General features: G+C 41.0%; 1 protein-coding gene across 1 annotated transcript in view; it reads right to left on the minus strand.

Annotated features, from left to right (window-relative positions):
* Positions 1–23403: 23403 nt before the first annotated feature.
* LOC141049571 (uncharacterized) overlaps positions 23404–26849 on the minus strand; it is a 41010-nt gene continuing 37564 nt past the window's right edge. The window contains exon 5 of the mRNA XM_073546135.1: positions 23404–24047. Coding sequence (XP_073402236.1) covers positions 23772–24047 — 276 coding nt within the window. The 3' untranslated portion in view covers positions 23404–23771. The remainder of the gene's footprint in view (positions 24048–26849) is intronic.

The following is a 26849-nucleotide window of genomic DNA, read 5'->3' on the forward strand; positions in this document are numbered from 1 at the left end:
CCCCTTTAGCGAACCCCTTAAAAAATAAAAAACGAAGCAAAAAATAATTTATCATACCGCCAAACAAAAAGTGTAATAATGCGCGATCAAAAAGACGCATATAAATATCCATGGTACCGCTGAAAACGTCATCTTGTCCCGCAAAAAAGATGCTGTGTGGCAGCTCATCAGCGAAAAAATAAAAAAGTTATAGCTCGCAGAATAAAGCGATGCAAAAATAATTTTTTATATAAAATAGTTTTCATTGCATAAAACCGACAAAACATAAAAAAAACCTAAATGAGGTATCGCTGTAACCGTACTGACCCGAAGAATAAAACCGCTTTATCAATTTTACCGCACGCGGAACGGTGTAAACGCTCCCCCCCCAAAAGAAATTCATGAAACGCTGGTTTTTGTTCTTTCCGCGTCCCAAAAATCGGAATAAAAAGCGATCAAAAAATGTCACGTGCCCGAAAATGGTACCAATAAAAACGTCAACTCGTCCCGCAAAAAATAAGACCTCACATGACTCGGTGGATCAAAATACGGAAAAATTATAGCTCTCAATATGTGGTGATGCAAAAACTATTTTTACAATAAAAAGCGTCTTTTAGCGTGCGACAGCTGCCAAGCATAAAAACCCGCCATAAATAGTAAATCAAACCCCCCATTATCACCCCCTTAGTTAGGCAAAAATAATAAAATAAAAATTTATTTTTTTCCATTAGGGTTAGGGGTGTGTTCGAGTTAGAATTTGGGGTTTCCACTGTTTGGGCACATCATGGGCTCTCCAAATACAACATGGTGTCTGATTTCAATTCCAGCCAATTCTGAGTTGAAAAAGTCAAATGGTGCTCCTTCCCTTCCAAGCTCTGACATGCACCCAAACAGTGTTTTACCCCCACATATAGAGTATCGGCCTACTCAGGACAAATTGCAAAACAATTTTTGGGGTCCAATTTCTCCTGTTACCCTTAGGAAAATAAAAAAATGGGGGCAAAAATATCATTTTTGTGGAAAAAAATGATTTTTTTATTTTCACGTCCGAGCGTTATAAAATTCTGTGAAGCACTTGGGGGTTCAAAGTGCTCACCACACATCTAGATAAGTTCCTTAGGGGGTCTCGTTTCCAAAATGGGGTCATTTGTGGGGGGTTTCCACTGTTTAGGTACATTAGGGGCCCTCCAAATGCAACATGACACCCGCAGAACATTCCCTCAAAGTCTGCATTCCAAAACGTCACTACTTCCCTTCCGAGCCCCGACGTGTGTCCATACAGTAGTTTTCTCCCACATATGGGGCGTCAGCGTACTCTGGACAAATTGGACAACAACTTTTGGGGTTCAATTTCTCCTGTTACCCTTGGGAAAATAAAAAAATTGGGGACTAATTGATCATGTTTGTGGAAAAAATACGATTTTTTTTATTTTCATGCCCGGGCATTATAAACTTCTGTGAAACCCTTGGGGGTTCAAAGTTCTCACCACACATCTAGATAAGTTCCTTAGGGGGTCTAGTTTCCAAAATGGTGCCATTTGTGGGGGGTTTCCACTGTTTTGGTACATCAGGGGTTTTCCAATCGCGACATGATGTCCGATCTCAATTCCAGCCAAAAACGTCAAATGGCGCTGCTTCCCTTCCGAGCTCTGCCATGCGCCCAAATAGTGGTTTACCCCCACATCTGGGGTATCAGCGTACTCAGGACAAATTGCACAATAACTTTTAGGGTCCTGTTACCCTTGGGAAAATAAAAATTGGGGTGAAAAGATCATTTTTGTGGAAAAAATGATTTTTTAATTGTACTGCTGTACGTTATAAACTTCTGTAAAGCCCTTGTGGGTTCAAAGTTCTCACCACATATCTAGATAAGTTCCTTGGGGGGGTCTAGTTTCCAAAATGGGATCACTTGTAGGGGGTTTGCACTGTTTAGGTACATCAGGGACTCTCCAAACGTGACATGGCGTCCAATCTGAATTCCAGACAATTTTGCATTGAAAAAGTCAAACGGCGCTCCTTCCATTCTGAGCTCTGCCATGCGCCGAAACAGTCGTTCCCTCCCACATATCAGGTATCAGCGTACTCAGGACAAATTGCACAATAACTTTTGCAGTCCAATTTCTCCGGTTACCCTTGGTAAAGTAAAAAAAATTGAAGCTGAAGTACTTTTTTTGTGAAAAAAACTTAGATGTTCATTTTTTTTTTTTTTAAATATTCAAAAAAAATTCCAGTGACGCACCTAAAGGGTTAATAAACTTCTTGAATGTGGTTTTGAGCACCTTAAGGCCTGTTTCACACTTCCGTTTTTTCAAATCCGTCAAAATCCGTTGGTTTCCGTAAAAAAACGGATCCGCCATTTTTTTGCAGGATCCGTTTTTTTGTCCCATAGACTTACATTAGTGGTTACCGCGGATCCGTCAAAAAAACGGATCCGTTTTTTTAAAAACGGATCCGTCTGCATCAGTTTCCGTCAAAAAAACGGAAACGGATCCGTTTGGCGGACACAAAAACGGAAGTGTGAAACAGGCCTAAGGGGTGCAGTTTTTAGAATGGTGTCACTTTTGGGTATTTTCTATCATATAGACCCCTCAAAGTGGCTTCAAATGTGATGTGGTCCGTAAAAATAAAATGGTGTTGTAAAAATGTGAAATTGCTGGTCAACTTTTAACCCTTATAACTTCCTAACAAAAAAAAATTTTGGTTCTAAAATTGTGCTGATGGAAAGTAAACATGTGGGAAATGTTAGTTATCAAGTTTTTTGTGTGCCGTATCTCTGTGATTTAAGGGCATAAAAATTCAAAGTTGGTAAATTGTGAAATTTTCAAAATTTTCGCCAAATTTCCGTTTTTCTCACAAATAAACGCAAGTTATTTGAATGAAAATTTTACCACTAACATGAAGTACAATATGTCACGAGAAAACAATGTCCGAATCACCGGGATCCATGGAAGCGTTCCAGAGTTATGACCTCATAAAGGTACAGTGGTCAGAATTGTAAAAATTGGCCCGGTCATGAACGTGCAAACCACCCTTGGGGGTGAAGGGGTTAAACACTGGGCGTGTTAGCAATGCAACCATGGAAGGCCTAGATTTTATAAGTTATCAACTAAGGTGAATATGACTTAAAGGGGGGTGGTCCAGAACTAGTATTGATTTTAATGGGAACCTGTCACTTTTTTAATATACAGGTTATTAGCGATACTAATCTTTATATAGCCGAACACTGCGGGGAGAAGATACATTTTATTCTCCCCAGCAGCATTTGGTTTGTCACGTGGGCGGTGCTGGCGTAGGTTCAGTCACTGCTGTGAGAATAGTGGCAACTGTAACTGCGTCCCTGACACTGACTGCATTGTGACTGGCTGTCAGTCGGGGCCGGGGTGCTGTAACAGCCACGGCTCTGTATACTCAGTGCTGCCTGAACCCACGCTGGCGCTGCCCTCTTGACTGAAACCAAATTCTGCCTGGGAGAGTAAAGTTCATTTTCTCCCACAGCGTTAAGCTACATGCAGGTTAGTAACTATTAATCTGCAGATTAAACCCATAGCTGCAAGTGTTTTTGCTGGGGACCGGTTCCCTTTAATACGGTCTACTTATTGTAATCTAGTCGCTTTGAATAAGAAGTTCCTACAGTTCACTTTTCTAAGGCTAGGTTCACATTAGCGTTTGTGTCCGCAGCGTATCATCCGCATGCAAAACGCATGTTTATGCAGCGTTTTTTTATGCGCATCATCTTGGGCTGGTTTCACATTTGCGTTTTGAGGCGCAGCGGATGCTCGCTGTGAAGCTCCACCCCCTGTCGCGCCTCCTCCGGTCAGCTCCGCCTGCAGTATACACCTACCATTGGCTCTAGCGTTCATGCTTAGTGTCCATAGGAGGCACATGGGTCTGCTATTCAGATCATTATTTTTTATTCTAATTTTTATATTTTTTCAAGGATGATGGGGGTGACGGACCTTTTCAAGGGTCCAATCTCCGCAAACTAACAGGTGGGAACGTGGAGTATTGCCTCCACGTACCCCCTCCTACGACGCGCAACAACATGCCTGAGCTTGATTTTAAGGGCGACTGATCCCTTCAGGGCACCGTTCTCCCCGCAACAGACGGGAACATAGTGTCGCCTCCATGAACCCCCTTCTGAAGCCAGGCTACAGCCGGATAACACCCCCTGACCTATCCTAGGAGATCGAAGCCCTGGAATGTACAGAGGCCCCGACAGTATTCATGTGGCCCCCACTGCATCACCACTAATAGAACAGCGATGATGGATGGAGGCAGACGGCCCCTCTCCACCTCCCTGATAAAGAGGATGGATTGTGGGTGCCTGCACCGTCCATCCTACAGCTTCCTGATCTGCAGACAGCGGTAGCTCTGCACCCTTTATCTTCCTTCCGGGGCGGTAAGTACAGGACCGGATGGAGGACTCCTTGTGCGCATCGCGGCTCTGGCGCTTGTCCACAGCCGGCGCCAGAAATTTAGCTCCCGACTTCTGCCTGCTCTAGGCCGGAAACATGTAGCTCCACCCCTAAGGTCACGTTGGCGATTCCTCCCACCTGCTTTGCGCTTCTCGCTTAGCAAGAAGCGCCTGTAATCCCTGCGGCCATCTTTAGGGAATCTGACCGCTAGCGTACAACACCACAAGCTGCATCTCCTTCACCGACTGCACCGGGTACTACCGCAAGCCGTGCTGTCAACGGGCGACCCCAAGAGTACCGCTCGAAGGGCAACAGGACCATGGGTAAGAGCTGCAGCCACATACTCTCAGGCTCCCTCTTTTCCTTTTACTGCTCTGGGTCATTTTGCTCTGCAGAGCTGCGCTGCCTTATACAGCAGCGCTTCTATATACTTAGCTCTTGTCCTGCAGTATTCATTGACTCCTATATTGGGCAGGGGTACAGCATGTCTCCCTAAAGCATCCCAAAAGGTCAACAAGCCAGTCTTGTTCACCTCATGTTCCACGTGTCAGGCTGCATTACTGTGGGCACAGAATACTCCAATATGTGAAGCCTGCACCCCCAAACTTACTCAGGATCAAACATGATCGCAGTGTATCGGGGGCATAGGGAATAATCACGCAGGGAGGGGGCTCCCTGCATACTTCCCTGAGCCCCTTGGAACAACGCGATGTGCTCGCGTTGTTCCGAGGGCCTCCTTCCTGCAGGCCCCCGAATCTAAGATGGCTGCAGGGTCCTGCAGGGAGGTAGCATTCTCAGTGCCTGCTGAAGGCAGGCGCTGAGAAAGCCGCCTGCAGTGTCTGTCAGTTCGCTGATCTGACACAGTGCACTGCAAAGTGTCAGATCAGCGATCTGACACAGTGCACTGCAAAGTGTCAGATCAGCGATCTGACACTATACAGTGATGTCCCCTCCCCCCCCGGGACAGTGTAATAAAGTAAAAAAAAAAAAAAAGTAATTTTTTTAAAAAATTCCTAAATAAATTAAAAAAAAATTCCCTAATAAATTATTTTTTTGTAAATAAAAAAACAATAAAAGTACACATATTTAGTATCGCTGCGTCCGTAACGACCCGCCCAATAAAACTCTCACTAGTTAACCCCTTAAAAAAAAACAATGCTTTATCATCATACCACAGATCAAAAAGTGCAATAACACGCGATCAAAAAGACAGATATAAATAACCATGGTACCGCTGAAAACATCATCTTGTCCCGCAAAAAACGAGCCACCATACAGCATCATCAGCAAAAAAGTTATAGCTCGCAGAATAAAGCGATGCAAAAATTATTTTTTATTTAAAATTGTTTTTATTGTATAAAAGCGTCAAAACATAAAAAAGATATAAATGAGGTATCGCTGTAATCGTACTGACCCGAAGAATAAAACCGCTTTATCAATTTTACCACACGGTGTAAACGCACCCCCCCACCCAAAAAAAAAAAAGACATTCATGAATTGCTGGTCTTTGTTCATTCTGCGTCCCAAAAAATCCCAAAATAAAAAGGAATAAAAAAATGTTGCGTGCCTGAAAATGGTACCAATAAAAACGTCAACTCGTCCTACAAAAAATAAGACCTCACATGACTGGGTCAAAATATGGAAAAAGTATAGCTCTCAAAATGCGATGCAAAAGCTATTTTTACAATAAAAAGCGTCTTTTAGCGTGCGACAGCTGCCAAACATAAAAACCCGCTATAAATAGTAAATCAACCCCCCTTTATCACCCCATTAGTTAGGGAAAAATAATAAAATTTAAAAAAATGTATTTATTACCATTTTCCCATTAGGGTTTAGATTAGGGTTAAGGTTGGAGTTAGAATTGGGGGGTTTCCACTCTTTAGGCACATCAGGGGCTCTCCAAACGCAACATGGCGTCTGATCTCAATTCCAGCCAATTCTGTGTTGAAAAAGTCAAACGGTGCTCCTTCCCTTCCAAGCTCTGCCATGCGCCCAAGCAGTGGTTTACCCCCACATATGGGGTATCAGCCTACTCAGGACAAATTGAACAATAACTTTTGGCATCCAGTTTCCCTTGGGAAAATAAAAATTGGGGGTGAAAAGATCATTTTTGCGGAAAAAATAAGATTTTTTAATTTTACAGCTGTACGTTATAAACTTATGTGAAGCCCTTAGGGGTTCAAAGTTCTCACCACACATCTAGATAAGTTCCTTGGGGGGGTTTAGTTTCCAAAATGGTGTCATTTGTGGGGGGTTTCCACTGTTTAAGCACATCAGGGGCCCTCCAAATGCAATATGGCGTCAAACCAATTCTGCGTTGAAAAAGTCAAATGGCGCTCATTCCCTTCCAAGCTCTGCCATGTGCCGAAACAGTGGTTCCTCCCCACATATCAGGTGTCAGCGTACTCAGGACAAATTGCACAATAACTTTTGCAGTCCAATTTCTCCTGTAAGGCTGGAGTCACACACAACTAATAAAAAATCGGTCCCATTTTAACGGTCCGAAATCGCACAAAGGTGTCTTAACCAGTGATGCGTTTTTGATGCGATTTTTCTTCATTGATGCGATTTTAATCGCATGTAAGGATACTTTTGACATCCGTCTGGCGAGATTTTCTCGCAGGATAGCAAAATGGACAAATAATGGAGCCCAATGACAGGTTTCCCCACACAAATGAATTAAAATTATGGAGTTGTAGGGGTTAATTTAAGGGGTTAATTAGTTGTATGAATTTGCAGGGACTCCTGCTTACGTCACTGAGGCTGCAGGGAGTCCCCGTAATTTAATACAACGAATTAACCCCTTAAATTAACCCCTACAACTCCATAATTTTACCCACAAACACTCATCTAATTAATGGTGATAGGCATAACAAAAAAAACATGAAATGAAATGGTTAACTATATGTAAACCATGTGTCATTTCATGTCGGGCAGGGGAATAAATATCCAAAAGCCGGCAAATGTTTCTGCGGCTATTCTGCTTTGATGAACTGTATGAATTAGAAATATATGTATAAATGTGTCTCTATGACATGTATAAAATATATATATATTGTGTCTAGATATATTCATTCTATCTTTATTTAACCGGTCTCTGTGATTTTACTGTATTGGAATAAAGAATTGCCGTCTTTTGCTAAAGGACACCGGGTGCGATTTAATCGCAACTCACACATCTGGTCCGTTTTTAGTCCCATTTTTTCTCGCCCCCATAGACTTGTATTGTCGAATCCGATCCGAAAGTCGGTGACAATCGCAGCATGCCAGTGTGACCCCGGCCTTACCCTTAGGCTATGTGCACACGCTGCTGTTTTTGCTGCGGTTTTTACTGCAGTTTCGCTGCGTTTTTGGCCCTGCGGAACTGCAGCAGTTCCGCAGACATGGTACAGTACCATGTTACCCTATGGGTTTTAAAAACCGCTGTGCTCACGCTGCGTTTTTTTCCCGTCCGGTTTTGCTGCGGTTTATAAACCGCAGCATGTCAATTGTTTCTGCGGATTCCGCTGCGGTTTCACACCATTAACATAGTAGAGGTGTGAAACCGCAGGGGAAAACCGCAGGTCATTTTACCTGCGGTTCCTCGCGGTAAAAACCCACAGGTGAATCCGCAGCGTGTGCACATAGCCTTAAAATAAGAAAAATTGGACCTGAAGTAATGTGTGAATAAAAGTTAATTTTATTTTTTTTTTTTTAAACATTCAAGAAGTTTATTAACCCTTCAGGTGCTTCACAGGAATTTTTTGAATGTGGTTTTGAGCACCTTGAGGGGTGCAGTTTTTAGAATGGTATCATTTTTGGGTATTTTCTATCATATAGACCCCTCAAAGTGACTTCAAATGAGATGTGGTCCCTTGAAAAAAAAAAAGTGTAAAAATGAGAAATCGCTGGTCAACTTTTATCTCGTAACTTTCTAAAAAAAAAAAAAAAAATTTGGTTCCAAAATTGTGCTGATGTAAAGTAAACATGTGGGAAATGTTACTTATTAAGTTTTTTGTGTGCCATATATTTGCGATTTAAGGGCATAAAAATTAAAAGTTGGAAAATTGCAAAATTTTCGCTAAATTTCCGTTTTTTCACAAATAAAATTTGACATTTTACCACTAACGTGAAGTACAGTATGTCACGAGAAAACACTGTCAGAATCACCGGGATCCATAGAAGCGTTCCAGAGTTATGACCTCATAAAGGGACAGTGGTCAGAATTGTAAAAATTGTCCCGGTCATTAACGTGCAAACCACCCATGGGGGTAAAGGGGTTAAACGTTGAACCATGTTATCGATACAGAGGAAACAACCTTAAAATACACCAGATTTATCATATTGGGTCATGCTATTTCATACATTTAATGCATCTTTAGACTGAATATATAAACATACACCACCTAGTAGTGATCTTATATTGTGCCAGAAATTTTTTTACGAAAATATTGGTGCATTGTCACATTCTGATCTTGCCTTATTTTCTGTTTGACCATGCCCTGCTATTGGAGAACACCTAGAGAGTGTCTAAAACAAATAAATGGCATGAAATACAGTTTACTGATGCAATCAACAAGATATATCTCCCTCACTGTTCGGGCGCATCCAGACATCTGAAAAAAATTGGTCTGAGATCAGACCACAATGCACGGTCTGGCCGCAGATCTCCCAACCTTAGGGTGACCGCTTCATAAATTTCCTTCACGCTTGGGCCAGGAGAGCCATGGCCAGTCTGTGCATTGTGGTCCAATCTCAGACACATTTGTATGAACATGAAAAATAAAATGCAAAGATAGGCGCAATGAGTGTACCTGTGTTTAAATTTATTCCCTAACTGAATCGACAGGGTGCTCACCTTACAGGGTTGTGCCACCCTTGCACAGCCACAGTGTGAATATGAATGGTAGTTGGGCAGCGTGTCCTCTCAACCCAGAAGGGCACTGTACGTGGCTGTCAGCAACCTCCGCTCTCCTGGTCAGTCCATCTCTCACCGGCTTCCGGATGTGAAGTTGAGACCGATCCCAGCGGTAAGTGAACACCAAGGATCCCGGAGCTTCCCAGCACCGCCCAGCAAATGCAGGTTCTCCCACAAGCAACTGCCCTCCAAGCTGCTCCTGCCGCTGATCCTCAGAGAGGAAAATCCAATGTGAAGCAACAAAAAAAAGCGGTCTATAGGAGCGCTAACGGAGAGGCAGAAACCAGAAAAAGGGTAAAAAAAAAACTCAGCTTTTATTCTTCCTCCAATACCCACAATGTGTTTCTATGGTCACAACCGTCTTCCTCAGGTGGAATGAAGGAAGCATCAATTATTACAGCCTTTATAGGTAGCCCTAGTTGGAACAACCCACAATCCTATGCGACCTCCCCTTGATGTTGCGCGTTAACCCTTACATCCCCAATAAAAACATTGTGAAAAAACATTCGTTAAACAATCATTATACATTTTGCATGATAAGACATTCAACCTCATCAATATTCCATAAAAAACTGATAATAAACCCTGTCCAAGTAATAAAAAAAAACCCCAACAAAAGGAAAAAACTTTTCCAAAAAATTAAAAAAAAAAAATTTTTTAATTTTTTTTTCAAAAATTAGAAAAAAAAATTATTTTTAAGAAAAAAACAAAACTACATGATGCACATAAAAAGAGAAATCAATCATAATCACTTAAACTATTAACCCTACCTGGAAACTTTCTCTATAGTGAGATTCAGTCCCTCTGGATATAATGTACCCAACTTAAACATCCAGTAGCTTTCTATTCTAGTAAGGTTACTCAGCCTCCCTTCACCAAGCTCCTTGATATGGTCAATAATGGTCAATCTTATCTTTCCTGGATCCTTATTGTGACTCCCTGCAAAATGTCGGGACACACTGTGTAATTGGTAACCCGACCGGATGTTCTGGCTATGCTTATTCAATCTTGCATGCGCTGTTTGGATAGTCCTTCCCACATATTGAAGCCCACAAGGGCATTCTAATAGATAAATTATATATGTGGACTGACAAGTAACCTTGTGCTTGATCTGGAACGTCTCATTGGTAGTATTAGAAAGAAAATCCCTCGCGTTATCCTGAATCACTCCACAACACAAGCATTTGGGTACTTTACATGCAAAACAGCCCCAGCTGCTATTATCATTTTCATATGACGTTTTATATTTCCGCGTTATGTTGCTTGGTGCTACCAAATTCTTTAAACTTCTATTTTTTCTATAAATAATATTTGGTTTATCGGGAATCATTGGGGCCAAAAGAGGATCTCCTTGTAGGATGAACCAATGTTTCTCCAGCAATTTACGTACAATTGATCTCGAATGACAAAAGGTAGTTATCAAGCTCCATTTATTCCTCTCCAAATTCACCCCTGGTGTCCTATTTCTATCCTCCATTTTTTTTTAAAGACAAATCTTGTGTGAAATTGCATGTCCTCTTATAAGCATCTTTTAAAAGATTTTTTGGGTATCCTTTCTCTACCAACCTCTTCCTAAGTATTCTAGATTCAGCTTGGAAGTCTTGGTCAGAAGTGCAATTTTTCCTTATTTTCCAGTATTGGCCATAGGGTACATTGTTCACCCACCCGGGGAGGTGCCCACTGTCAAACCTAAGGTAGCTGTTGACATCAACCGGTTTGAAATGTGTTGCAGTGGACACCATCCCCAGGCCGTCAAGCCGCACCCATAAGTCCAAATACTGGATGGAATCGGTGGAAATAGTAGTCACAAAAGTTAGTCCCCAATCATTCATATTTAGATTGCTAGCAAATGTTTCTGCCTCTTCAACTGACCCCCTCCATAGGATAAACAAATCATCAATAAACCTTCGGTAAAAGGCCACCCCTTCTTTTTCAAGACTGGGCTGCGTAATGAGGACGGACTCCACCACACCCATGAATAAATAGGCATAACTGAGTGCGAATCTCGTCCCCATTGCGTAGCCCTTTACCTGGCGGTAGAGTTCCCCCTCAAAAGAAAACACATTACTCAGGATGAATGAGATGGCTTTCAGTATAAATTCTCTTTGTTCAACTGGCATAGTAGTATCATTCATTAAGCAGTCATTAACCACTTTAAGGCCTAGTTCATGCGACATATTGTTATAAAGGGCTGTAACATCCAATGTTATCAGGATGAATCCCTTCATTGGGGGTAAATTCTTCAGCTCACTGATAAGTTGCGATGAGTCCCGCAAGAAGGATTTTAACTGTTTTACATATTTCTGTAAGAATAAATCTACGTAGTGATATAACTTGCATGTTATGGACCCAATGCCCGATGTAATGGGCCTACCTGGGGGGTTACTCGGGTCCTTGTGTAATTTGGGTAGAAAATATAAAAAAGGTACTTTATATTGTGCAATATCAAGAAATTTGCGTTCTTTTTTGTTAATGATTTCCTCTCATAGGCTCCCTTAATCAAAGAATTATAATTCTAAAAAATTTCGGTATTTGGATCATCTTCTAATTTCTCATAAAAATCCTCATCTTCCAAAATCCTTCTCCCTTCCTCTATATACCATGCCCTGTCCACTATAACTATCCGCCCCCCTTGTAGGCACTACGTATGACGATATTTTCATTATCCCTAATGGAGGTAATGGCTTCTCTCTCACCCTTACTTAAATTGCACCTCCTCTTTGGTTGTGAAATTGTCCTAACTTCTTTCAAAACCAGATGCTGGAATGTCTCAATATGGGACCCCTTATGATGAAGAGGATAAAATTTATCATTGGGATTCCTAATATCAACAAGCACCATGTTCTTAGTGGACACTGACTCTTCTTGAACACTAGGAAATTTCTGAAAATTGGTTCTACTTTTGTTTTTCTCTTCTAATATAAAATGCCTTTGTATGGTGAGTTTCTGGAAAAATTCATTGAGATCCAAATATAGTGAAAAAGTATCTAAATTCGCAGTGGGGCAAAAGGAGAGTCCCTTTCCCAAAAGGGATTTCTCCTCCTGTGTGAGAGTGTATTTGGAAAGATTATAAATCCCCAATTCCTTTTCAGTACAACCCTTTTTCTTACATCTAATCCCTTCTGGGGCTGGCTTTTGATCTCGTCAGTGTGGTCTCCTGATTTTGAGTATCCCCCTTTTCTAGAACATCCACTCCCCCTACAACCTCTTCTCCCTTTTTTCTCTTCGGGTGACGGCCTGGAGCCTCCCGAAAAAACTGGGTGATTTTGGAATCCTTTAGAACCATCTTTCTCTCTTCTAATGCTGTAGGGGTATCCACCACATTATGTACCCCATAGGAACTCACCCTTGCTGTCTCTCTTATCAATGGCATAATCGATAGAGAGCTATTTATAATCAAATTAGATATATCAACCTGACTACTAGAACCCCCATCCCTTGAAGGACCATTGGGTTCTTCCAATTCACCCGTTGGATCACCACTGTTCTCACCTATCAAATCCCCTGAGAATGGGGTCCCTTCCATTGTAATTAAACTTTTTGAAGGATTCGTTATAAATTCTAACACTGTATTACTCCCAATTACTCCAGACCTCTTCTCCAATGTTTGGGTGGAGGTGACATTATGTACTGTAAAAATGGATAAATCCATATCACTTGAAATAATATCTCCCCCCTGCACCGGTGTTTCAGAGGTCTCCAAAATGGTTTGCATATTCCCTGCAATTTTTATTGGTGAACAATTAGATATTTCTATTGGTACTGTATGATTGCCAGACCCTCCCTCATTCATATTACTATTTTTCCTTTTATTACCTTCAATGCTAGTCCCATCCTTCCCATTACAGTTTGTATTAATCCATTTTTTATTTCTTTTACTCAAACCATTAATCAGTTTGCTCCTATGTTCCTCATGGTGAGCCCTTTGTTTTTCAGATGTTAAAATGGAAAAGGATTCTTCCTTACTGGCATCTTTATAATTTCTCTCCTCCTTTTTTTCATAATTATTATTAATGCTTGATGATTGATTATCATTTGCCCCCTCAGATATCATAAATTCACCAGTATCCATAGCCTCTACTTTTTCATGACTATTCACACTCAAATATATTTATTTTTCATAACGCTGGGGCGCTGGTTGCAAAGACCACAGGGAGTGCTGCAGGAGGAGACCTGTAATAATATTCACGGGTACTGTAACAAGAGGATACATTCTTCGGCATTCCATGGAGGATTCGTGATTCAGCTGAGGATTATCAAGGACTATTTTTTCTTATATTTGATCACAATAAGATTATAATGGACTTTTTTTGCTAACAATAGGTTTGATTACAGGGAGCTCCTGATAACAGATGCTATAGGGTTAAATGGTCATGTTAGCAAGGGCAATAGGTTGGTTGCAACTACAGATTTGAGTGAAACTGATAAGAAACACATGATTAGCCTTTTTCAAGAGTTAAGGGGGTTTTACACATAGCGATATCGCTATAACGTCACCGATTTTGTGACGTTATAGCGATATCGCTATGTGTGATACTTACCTCCGACGGGCTCCCCCGCTGTCCATCGTTGATCACGCGAGAATGTTCGGCTTCATTTCTCGTCAGGCGCTTCCTGCTGGGCTTCCTGCTGTGACGACGAGCGACGCATGGAGGCGGGCGGGAGGACGTCAGGATCGCTGTGTGTGAAAGGTAAGTATCGTGCGCTGCATCGCTGCTGCATCGCTGTGAGATCTGCCTGTGTGACAGCTCACTAGCGATCATTTAGCGATGCACCAGCGATCCTGACCGGGTCAGATTGCTGGTCTGATCGCTGGTGCATCGCTAAATGTAAAGGGGCCTTTAGAAAATAAAAGTAAGATAGAGATCACCAACCACATTGATACTATGTTTTTATGGCGTTATATAGAGGAGAACTTAGTCCCTAGGGGTTTGAGATTATCACAAAAGTCTTCATTTCCCCAAGATGAGGAGTTTACGAAAAAATGGGACACTTTCTCCCTCAACTGCTCCATGGGTTTCCTTAAATTATTGATATGCAAGAGAGATTCCCTGGCAGAAATACCACTTGAGGGTGTTGGACAGCTGAGGGAAAATTTGGAGATTTTTTTCTTTGTCATCGGAATTTAGGACTTATGATGTAGGATTGAGAACCAAATTGAATAAATTTGAGGAAGATCTAATAAAGAGAAAAGCTGCCAAACTATGGAGGGATAGGAAGGAGAACTCAGGGAGTGTGAATAGTCATGAAAAAGTAGAGGCTATGGATACTGGTGAATTTATGATATCTGAGGGGGGAAATGATAATCATTAAGCATTAATAATAATTATGAAAAAAAGGAGGAGAGAAATTATAAAGATGCCAGTAAGGAAGAATCCTTTTCCATTTTAACATCTGAAAAACAAAGGGCTCACCATGAGAAACATAGGAGCAAACTGATTAATGGTTTGAGTAAAAGAAATAAAAAATGGATTAATACAAACTGTAATGGGAAGGATGGGACTAGCATTGAAGGTAATAAAAGGAAAAATAGTAATATGAATGAGGGAGGGTCTGGCAATCATACAGTACCAATAGAAATATCTAATTGTTCGCCAATAAAAATTGCAGGGAATATGCAAACCATTTTGGAGACCTCTGAAACACCGGTGCAGGGGGAAGATATTATTTCAAGTGGTATGGATTTATCCATTTTTACAGTATATGATGTCACCTCCACCCAAACATTGGAGAAGAGGTCTGGAGTAATTGGGAGTAATACAGTGTTAGAATATATAACCAATCCCTCAAAAAGTTTAATTACAATGGAAGGGACCCCATTCTCAGGGGATTTGATAGGTGAGAACAGTGGTGATCCAACGGGTGAATTGGAAGAACCCCATGGTCCTTCAAGGGATGGGGGTTCTAGTAGTCAGGTTGATATATCTAATTTGATTATAAATAGCTCTCTATCGATTATGCCATTGGTAAGAGAGACAGCAAGGGTGAGTTCCTATGGGGTACATAATGTGGTGGATACCCCTACAGCATTAGAAGAGAGAAAGATGGTTCTAAAGGATTCCAAAATCACCCAGTTTTTTCGGGTGGCTCCAGGCTGTCACCCCAAGAGAAAAAGGGGAGAAGAGGTTGTAGGGGGAGTGGATGTTCTAGAAAAGGGGGATACTCAAAATCAGGACACCACACTGACGAGATCAAAAGCCAGCCCCAGAAGGGATTAGATGTAATAAAAGAGGGTTGTACTGAAAAGGAATTGGGGATTTATAATCTTTCCATCCTTTTGCCCCACTGCAAATTTAAATACTTTTTCACTATATTTGGATCTCAATGAATTTTTCCGGAAACTCACCATACAAAGGCATTTTATATTAGAAGAGAAAAACAAAAGTAGCGCCAATATTCAGAAATTTCCTAGTGTTCAAGAAGAGTCAGAGTCCACTAAGAACATGGTACATGTTGATGTTAGGAATCCCAATGATAAATTTTATCCTCTTCATAAGGGGTCCCATATCGAGGCATTCCAGCAACTGGTTTTGAAAGAAGTTAGGGCAATTTCACAACCAAAAAGGAAAAAAACACCAGATTCCTGCGCTGCTATATTTCAACCATCAAATAGAGGAAATCCAGTCGATTGTAGAAATTGGTTCCAATATCAGTACTTTATTTATGGTACATACAGAGACAACGCGTTTCGAGGTCCATTCAGTGACCTCTTCTTCAGGTCTAATGTACAGGAATGAAGATAAATCAGAAGTTGGCGGTTTATATCATATTGAGGTTAGGCCCCCCGCTGTTCACAAAAAAAAAATGGAGGGGGCAGTAACCAAATGAAAGTACATAGAAATTTCACAAAAAAACGACCAAGTGTTAAAAGACACAATAACTTACATAGATCACAAGTTGGACTGATTAAAAAAGAAATAAAAAATAAGAGTATTTAAAAATGAAACATAAAAGACTCCCCACACCAGGATCAAACTTCATGAAGCACGGCCTGTCCAGACACTGCGCTATTACACATGGACGGGATTTCTCGGGTTTGCGTCTACCTATTGACCGGATTACTCCTAATGCTATGGTTGAAATATAGCAGTGCGGGAATCTGGTGTTTTTTTCCCTCTTGGGATCTCCTCTTTGAGTAATGGAAGCAGACACTGTCTGTCTACACCATCCTGCTGCAGCTTCATTGCATGTGACTAAGCGCATACAGTAGTTGTGGCTTTACACAACTATTGAGGGTGAGAACCTTGCACAATTTAATTTATATTCATTATATCTGCACTGGTAAGGTCTTATGGGCGCGCTTTTGTGGTTTCTTTTATCTTTACAACCAAAAAGGAGGTGCAATTTAAGTAAGGGTGAGAGAGAAGCCATTACCTCCATTAGGGATAATGAAAATATCGTCATACGTAGTGCCTACAAGGGGGGCGGATAGTTATAATGGACAGGTCATGGTATATAGAGGAAGGGAGAAGGATTTTGGAAGATGAGGATTTTTATGAGGAATTAGAAGATGATCCAAATATCGAAATTTTTTTGAATTATAATTCTTTGATTAAGGGAGCTTATGAGAGGGAAATCATTAACAAAAAAGAACGCAAATTTCTTGATGTTGCACAATATAAAGTACCTTTTTTTATATTTTCTACCCAAATTGCACAAGGACCCGAGTAACCCCCCCAGATAGGCCCATTATATCGGGCATCGGGTCCATAACATGCAAGTTATGTCACTACGTAGATTTATTCTAAAGGTACTGTCACACTAAGCGATATCGCTAGCAATATCGCTATAACTTGTGACGTTATAGCGATATTGCTAGCGATATCGCTGTGTCTGATACTTACCTTCAACCCGCTCCCCCGCTGGTTATCGCTGATCGCGCGAGAAAGTCCAGGACTGTTTCTCGTCGTCAGCTTCCTGCGGCGCTTCCTGTGGAGAGACGAGCGACGAGCGTGGAGCCGGGCGGGAGGACGTCAGGATCGCCTAGTGTGACAGGTAAGTAGCGACCCCCGTCCCCAGCGATGTCGCTGGTGAGATCTGCCTGTGTGGCAGCTCACTAGCGACCACTTAGCTGTGTACCAGCGATCCTGACCGCGTCATATCGCTGGTCAGGATCGCTGGTGCATCGCTAAGTGTGACAGTACCTTTACAGAAATATGTAAAACAGTTAAAATCCTTCTTGCGGGACTCATCGCAACTTATCAGTGAGCTGAGGAATTTACCCCCAATGAAGGGATGCATCCTGATAACATTGGATGTTACATCCCTTTATAACAATATATCGCATGAACTAGGCCTTAAAGTGGTTAATGACTGCTTAATGAATGATACTACTATGCCAGTTGAACAAAGGGAATTTATACTGAAAGCCATCTCGTTTGTCCTGAGTAATAATGTGTTTTCTTTTGAGGGGGAACTCTACCGCCAGTTAAAGGGCTGCGCAATGGGGACGAGATTCGCACCCAGTTATGCCTATTTATTCATGGGTGTGGTGGAGTCCGTCCTCATTGCGCAGCCCAGTCTTGAAAAAGAAGGGGTGGCCTTTTACTGAAGGTTTATTGATGATTTGTTTATCCCATGGAGGGGGTCGGTTGAAGAGGCAGAAACATTTGCTAGCAATCTAAATATGAATGATTGGGGACTAACTTTTATGGCTATTTCCACCGATTCCATCCAGTATTTGGACTTATGGGTGCGGCTTGACGGCCTGGGGATGGTGTCCACTGCAACACATTTCAAACCGGTTGATGTCAACAGCTACCTTAGGTTTGACAGTGGGCACCTCCCCGGGTGGGTGAAGAATGTACCCTATGGCCAATACTGGAGAATAAGGAAAAATTGCACTTCTGACCAAGACTTCCAACTGAATCTAGAATACTTAGGAAGAGGTTTGTAGAGAAAGGATACCCAAAAAATCTTTTAAAAGATGTTTATAAGAGGACATGCAATTTCACACAAGATTTGTGTTTAAAAAAAATGGAGGATAAAAATAGGACATCGGGGGGAAATCTGGAGAGGAATAAATGGATTTTGATAACTACCTTTTGTCATTCGAGATCAATTGTGCGTAAATTGCTGGAGAAACATTGGTTCATCCTACAAGGTGATCCTCTTTTGGCCCCAATGATTCCCGATAAACCAAATATTATTTATAGAAAAAAAAATAGAAGTTTAAAGAATTTGGTAGCACCAAGCAACATAACGTGGAAATATAAAACGTCATATGAAAATGATAATAGCAGCTGGGGCTGTTTTGCATGTAAAGTACCCAAATGCTTGTGTTGTGGAGTGATTCAGGATAACGCGAGGGATTTTCATTCTAATACTACCAATGAGACATTCCAGATCAAGCACAAGGTTACTTGTCAGTCCACCTATATAATCTATTTATTGGAATGCTCTTGTGGGCTTCAATATGTGGGAAGGACTATTCAAACATCCGCTCGGGTTACCAATTACACAGTGTGTCCCGACATTTTGCAGGGAGTCACAATAAGGATCCAGGAAAGATAATATTGACCATTATTGACCATATCAAGGAGCTTGGTGAAGGGAGGCTGAGTAACCTTACTAGAATAGAAAGCTACTGGATGTTTAAGTTGGGTACGTTATATCCAGAGGGACTGAATCTCACTATAAAGTTTCCAGGTAGGGTTAATAGTTTAAGTGATTATGATTGATTTCTCTTTTTATGTGCATCATGTAGTTTTTAAAAAAAAAATAAAAAAAAAATTTCTTTTAAAAATTTGAAATTTTTTTTTTTACATTTTTTTTTAAATTTTTTTGAAAAGTTTTTTCCTTTTGTTGGGGGGGGGTTTTATTACTTGGACAGGGTTTATTATCTTTTTTTATGGAATATTGATGAGGTTGAATGTCGTATCATGCAAAATGTATAATGATTGTTTAACGAATGTTTTTTCACAATGTTTTTATTAGGGATGTAAGGGTTAATGCGCAACATCAAGGGGAGGTCACATAGGATTGTGGGTTGTTCCAACTAGGGCTACTTATAAAGGCTGTAATAATTGATGCTTCCTTCATTCCACCTGAGGAAGACGGCTGTGACCTTAGAATCGCGTTGTGGGTATTGGAGGAAGAATAAAAGCTGAGGGTTTTTTACCCTTTTTCTGGTTTCTGCCTCTCCTTTAGCGCTCCTATAGACCGCTTTTTTTTGTTGCTTCACATTTGCATGAACGTCTGAATTAGTCCTTAGTGTGCTTCCTGGCGAAAGTCTCATTTTCCTCACAATGTCTATTGTTTCTAGTGCTGGTGATACGAGCTCGTAGCTGTTAAGGGCCCGTTACACTAAGCGATATCGCTAGCAATTTCACTATAACGTCACTGGTTTTGTGACGCAGCAGCGATATTGCTAGCGATATCGCTGTGTGATACTTACCTCCGACCGGCTCCCCCGCTGGTTATCGCTGATCACGTGAGAACATCCTGGGCCGTTTCTCATCGGCCACTTCCTGCTGGGCTTCCTGCTGTGGCGACGAGCGACGCGGGCGGGAGGACGTCAGGATCGCGTCGTCTGACAGGTAAGTAGTGACCCCTGTCCCCAGCGATGTCGCTGGAGAGATCTGCCTGTGTGGCAGCTCACTAGTGACCACTTAGCGATGCACCAGCGATCCTGACCGCGTCATATCGTGGTCGGGATCGCTGGTGCATCGCTAAGTGTAACGGTATCCTTATACTGCAGGGATCCTTTTGTACATGGTGGCAGAGTGATTCCATATATTGTGCAAACCACCTCATAAGAATCGGTGCACAAGCAGCAGCCTCTCGCTAGCACTGGACACAGACGAATGTTCTGGTAAAATAATAGGATGACGTTTTTTAAATTGTTTTTTCTCTTAGGCAACAGATCCATCATATGCAGATTTTGTTAAGTCACTTTCCTTCTTTGTCTTTTGGTATTTGCTGTTTTTGTGGCCATATCCTTCAAAATGGCCAATGTGATTCATGAACTCAGCACAAAGTTAATTTTTTTTTTATCTTGAACTGTTTTTGTGATTTTTGAATGTTGTATACTTCACGCAAAAAAAGGCAAAAAAATTGATCTAAAATGCTGGAATACTAAAAAATACATCAAGGAGGGACTGGAGTGGAGTTGCACCAATTTTTGTGTCAATTCATGAATGGGGGGGGGACATCTGGAACTGCTAAACTCTGCCCATAAGCGGAAAGCGAAAAAACAAACAAAACAGACTAGTGCATATAAAATAGATGTAAAAAAGGTGCAAATAGAATAATGAATAAGTGGAAGCAAAAGTAGACAAAAAACAGGCGCAAAGGCAATGACAGAGCCGTGACTTAATGTATAGGAAACACTATTAATCAAAGTCTGGGCCATAGGCAACATGGTTCTCCAGCTGTCAGCAAACTCTCTGTAGTTTAGCACACTGGGTAATGGCTGCTGTATAAAACAGCATTAATTATACACCAGACTGATAAACTAGCTATAGGGCTGCAGACTTATTGCCACAATCTCTGCAAATGGAGGAGATCCTTGCGGAACAGATGTGATGATAGTGGAAAGTCGCAGTTTCTTTGTGCTGATAATCACAGATTGAAGTCTAACCTCTGGCCTGTAGAGCAGAGATAGAAGCCAAAAACCCATCAATTTGGCATGAGCTCAGCACCATTAGCGGCAAACTTCTCCAAAACCCCTTACAAACAGATGCAGTCATTTAGGTTTGCATTATCCCATCATCTTCTCTTTTTTTGGCCCTTAATACAATTGATGTAAATCATTTACCACATGTGCATCAGAAGAAAATGCCAGTGGGCTTGAACTGTCCATTTAGATGAATTTAAATATTTAGTACAGGAGTGTTAGCGAGCGCAGCCAGATCCAACATCTGACGTATTCCTCTGCATCGCTTAAGGAACATTTCTCTCAGATCAAACCATGACCTGGAAATTAAAGTCATTCTCTCGTGTCACTTTTGAATGAGCTTTCTGCTTTGGTTTCAAAGAGAACAGCCATTATATAGGGTCTATAGGGGTCGTTACCCATCTGTCTGGGCTGTGATTGGCATGTATGTTAGGTCTTCTTTATACCTCTGTGCATCAACCGTGTGAAAATATACTGACCCCATCATGGTCTATTATATCAGAAGGGAAAACCCACAGCACTCCAACAAATGCAATAGATTCAAATGCAATTTCCAAAAAAACTGCAACATTTTGACTCCACTTTGAGTTTTTCTCCTCAAGCAAATAGAGTTGAAATTAGTTTTTTTTTTTATTGCATTTGATGAGTAAAGAGGACCTTTACTAATTGACATTTATTGGAGTGCTGCAGTTTTCCCTGATGTATTGTGAGGAACGTATACTAGAGTTGGATAACGTGAGCGCCAGGGGCTGTGGAGTTGGTAAGCCAAACCTCCGACTCCTCAATATCCCCGACTCCCCAGCTCTGCCTCACTACTGAGCATGTGCATAAAGTGCACCACAGATTTATCTCCACTAACTGCCGAGATCCTTAGATCAGGGACAGAACAGACTTTTATAGGACATTTGATAACTTTCCCAAATTAATATAAAAACATTGACAGCATATCCTGCATTGTACTACTGTACCCAAATTATATATTTTAGGAGTCGGTCCATTTTATACCGACTCCAACAAAATGGACACAGAAAAACTCAGTTTATTTTTGGTTCATAATGAAGCTACATTTCATGACCTCAATGGAAAAGTGCAAGTCACCAATGAACACTGTTGGGATTCATCAAAATCCCATTAAAACGCAAGATGCAAATGTGTGATTCTTCACTCCACAGAGCGTCATGTCTGCACCTACTCAACCATGAAGCTCCCCACACACAGTTTTTATGCTAACGTTACTGCCAGAGGAGGTTTGGACTCTCCCTTTATCAGCACAAAATGTCTCAGAACTCAGTGTCCCGCTCTGTATCTTTACATTGTCTACCAAGTCATGGTTGAGTTATCATTAAATGCTTCCACTTTCAGTAATATCACTTACAGTTGACCTTGGAATATTTAGAAGAGAAGAAATGTCATGAACTGACTTTTTACAATGTGGTTTCCTATTAAATTTAGGGAGTACTTTAGAATGACCTATTCTTTAGGACAAGAAGAAAAGGACATTGTGGTCGGAAGAATAGAAGGAACAAGAGGAAGACCAGTAACACGATGACTTGATACTATCAAGATGCTGGCAGAGAAGACCTTGGTGGACCTATCTAGGCTTGCACAAGATCGATCTTCCGACAGACCGTTCATTCATCAAGTTGGCATGGCTCAAGATTGAGCCGAAGGCAATTAAAAGGAAAAAAAAAAAAAAATTATTTTGCAAATGTGGCAGTGGCACGGAATTCAAAACCTGGATTCAACAATTAACTGGTACAGCCCAATACTTTTCTCCATATAATTGGTAAATTGTACAAAACCCTTTAAAAGTTCTCTTGGCACTTTAGACTGCTTTCAGATAGCTGCCATTGGGTGCATTATTTAAGCAGCTGCAACACCTGGAACTTCCATGGTTCCCCTGTATGAATCATTTCTATACTCACGGATACTCATCCTTAGCTCATTTCATTTGCTTTGAATTTTCTTATCGTTGCTCATTTTTATAGAATGAGATTTTTGCATCACATGACCGCAGAGCTTAATTAAGTACTACCAACAACATTTTTATTCTCTTAATATATTGCACTCATCAAATTATACAGCACTGTGTACTTACAAATGCTCATTTTTCCATTCTACCAAGTTCATTCTCTTTTTTTTCAATAGGTCTATGATATCACGTGATAAAATGGACTAGCTGAATCCTTCTAAGCTCTATGTAGAAACAGGAGGTCAATATTCCCTGTATGAGTCATGAGTCACCCCAAAAGTCTCTGGCAGGAGAGAGGAGGGAGCAGCTGGGTCAGGATATGAATAGGGGAATGTTTAATGCAGAGAAAAGAGAGATTTCCTGGTTCTACATAGAGCAGAGAAACTAGAAGAATTATCTGGGTAGAAAGGAAAAATGAGCAATTGTAAGTGTACAGTGCTGTATAATATGATGACTGCAATATATTAAGTGGAGAAAAACTTTGATAGGTGTGCATCTTTATATGTGGAAGAAGAAATTGACCTTTAACCTCAGAACTTGTATTTTATTATAAAGTACATACTGTAACTAACGACTGAAACTTAGGGGCTTTATACAACAGGTAGCCCCTAGAGAAAGATTACATTTTTATTTCCATCATTCCTGTTATGTTTTCTTTTCCCAAATGTCATCCTTCCGCCCAATTCAAGATAAAGTTTTTAAGCTAAAAGGTCAAAACTTCTTATTCTTCAAAAGATTTTAATTTAACAATTTGTTGACTTATGGGGAAAATAATACTATTATTCCATAATGGAAGGAAGACTTTTCTAGAAATGTTTTTTCATACTGTCATTGCGTAAAAACAAACAAACTGGCCAACAATATGATGTTCATTGCTTCTGGAGGCAGAGGTTAGAATCTCAATGGCCAGAGAACAGGTGTTTGATGGACATAGTTCTTATATGCTAGGTCGTCGCCCCATCTTTTCTTTGCTTGTGCGTCAAGAATGGGAATACCGCTGACATAATTGAGTAGGAACCATACAAATATTGGTGATACAAGGCTCAGATACTGGTAACCACTTAGCACTGATGAGGCAGACAGAAACAGGCCGCTCCACTGCAGGATCTCCCCCAGGTAGTTTGGATGACGACTGTATGCCCACAGACCACTCTGGATAAATTTGCCCTATAGAAATTAAACAGATACCAAAATGTCATGTTGCTTTAGTTTACTTGTTAAGCAACACAAATATCAAAGCAAACTTTACATGTAGTAACCTACAAACGACACTGTACATAATACTCAACACTTTCTTAAAATGAAAAATCACTCAAGGGTCTCCCTACCGACTGAATTTGAGAGGATTTGCAGGAGAGGGTTGTCGACCAAAGGTTTAATATCGGAAATATATCAAATTCTGTGTTCTCCCTTAGAGCAGTGTTCCCCAAGTCCAGTCCTCAAGGCCCACCAACAGGTCATGTTTTCAGGATTTCCTTAGTCTTGTCCAGGTGATAATTGCATCACCTGTACAAGGGAAATCCTGAAACAATGATCTGTTGGTGGGCCTTGAGGACTGGAGTTGAGGAACCCTGCCTTAGAGGGTAGGCAGTCAAAACACTCTTACATGTGCACATGGGAGTATATTCTGGGAAAAGAAGACTCTCTTCAAAGCTGGTATATCATCTGGGAAATGGCGGCTAAGTCTTCTATTTGCCCCCTCTATAAGGAAAACCAGTATAAGATACTTATGTTCTGGTATCACACTCCTGACCTTCACAGATTGAACCCCTCAATACCAAACGTGTTGGCACTGTGACTCTGATGGGGGGACGTTATATCATATTTTCTGGTCATGTCAGCGGATTGGGAGTTTCTGGAGTGAGGTGAGATTGTTGATCTCTAAGGTCCTTTATGCAGAAGTGGGGCTGGATCCGGTCATATATCTGTTAAACCTTACCCCTATAGGGATGGGCAAAAAAATCAGCTAAATTGCTTCTACACATTCTCACAGCAGCTAAATGTCTGATCGCTCTCAACTGGAGGAAGACCTCCCCGTCTTCCCACCTACACTTACTTCATAGAGTTAATGACATCCGAAGGATGGAATATATGACGGTGATTCTAAATGCGAGTGTGGAGAGCTTCGATTCGGTTTGGGCTCCTTGGGATTACTTTTGGGTTCAGAGGACAGAATAGGCCACTCCTAGTACTCTGGGTCTCCCCTCCTTTCGGAGTTAATCCTTTCCTCTTCCCTTCCTTGTGGTGTGTGTCCTGTCTTTTTGTTTGTACATTTAAGGTTACATTTGTTGTATTTTGGTCGGAGACTCGCTGTGGCTCTTCTTGTTTCCTATTTTATGTATTGTAAAAGTTTGTTCTGAATTATTTTCTTCTGTCAAAATTTTACTAAAAATTTACAGTTAAAAAAAAAAAGGAAAAAAAAAAAAAAAAAATCGCATACAATACATAATGGTAAAAATACCATAAACCGGACTGGTGACCTATATGAGCCAGTTAAAGTAATTAGAATATAAGTACACCAGTGATGCTTAAAGGCCAAGAAACTGGCAGTAAAATGGCAAGTTAATAAACTATATAAAGCATGAACTAGTCCGACGCTGTTGATACAAGAATTCACCACCAGCTGCACGTAAATAACAATACAGCAATACATAAAGTGCACCATGTTTTTTGGGCATTTAGATTGCATCAGGCTTGCTTTCAATGTACCGCCAGGACTTAAAGTGGTATACTCATGTTATGAAATTTCTTTAGACATAATGAAAATAAGCAAGTTTGCAATTGACTTTTTTTTTTCTATCTGCGTTTTATTCTGATATTAGAGCTTTTATCTTACTTAGGCCAGGTTCACATTAGCATTTGAGTCCGCAGCGTGGTGCTGCGGACTTCTTTCCTTAAGCTCCGCCTACTTCCGCATGCGTCCTGCGTACCTATCTTTAACATTGTGTACGCAGAGACATGCGTTGTATGTGGATGCGTCCGCGTGTATCGTTTTGACGTGCCCGTCGAATGCAACAAGTTCCATTTTCTTGCGTTCGGCGGGCAGAGACTGGAGTATCTCTCCATACGACCACAATAAGCTGTACAGTTCATAGAGTTGGCCTTTATGGAAAAGTGGGCAGAAAAAAACTCTTTATTCACACACAAAATTTGTAAGGCTCGTTCTGAGTTTGCCAAAAGACATGTGGGAGACTCTCCAAATGTATGGAGGAAGGTCAGATGAGACCGAAATTGAACTTTCTGGCCACCAAGGTAAATACTATGTCTGGCATGATATCAACACAGCTCATCACCCCAAGAACATTATCCACACAGTGAAACATGGTGATGGCAGCATCATGCTATGGGGATATTTTTCATCAGCAGGAACAGGGAAAATGGTCAGAGTCCAGGGGAGGATGGATAGTGCGAAATACAGGGATATTCTCATAAAAAAACCTGTTTCAGTCTTTCAGTGATATGTGAGTACCGGTGAGGTCTGTGGTCTGTGTCCATTTGCCATTTGTGTGTCAGCATGACACCATCCGTGTGGCGTACGTGTGTATCATCTGTGTGCACCGTCAGTGTGATAAGACTGAAGAATCAAAATACAAAAAAGGGGGACCAAAAAATGATGTGGGGTCCCCCCCCTATTTTTAAATAACCAGCAAAGTCTAAGCAGACAGCTGTGAGCTGACATTAATAGGCTGGGAAGATCCATAATTAACTGCCCCAGAACTATAAAGTTATTAAAAACAAGGGGGACCACATGCCTTTTTTTCTTTTACTTATTAGCTAAAAACAAGTATAGAAAACTACACACTCAAAGCACGGATTACATATATCACTGACATCTATCTATATCTATATATAAGATTGTTTTAGTAGTGAGAAAACTAGCTTGAAATGACAGAGAATTATTGTATGTAAAAGTTCTTGTTAAAAACACATTGCATACGGAGGCTAGGTGAGGGGAAAAAAAACGCACAC

The sequence above is a fragment of the Dendrobates tinctorius genome, unplaced genomic scaffold (genome assembly GCF_039654945.1).
Source record: "Dendrobates tinctorius isolate UK_male_01 unplaced genomic scaffold, ASM3965494v1 ptg000145l, whole genome shotgun sequence".
In the NCBI taxonomy this organism is placed as follows: domain Eukaryota; kingdom Metazoa; phylum Chordata; class Amphibia; order Anura; family Dendrobatidae; genus Dendrobates; species Dendrobates tinctorius.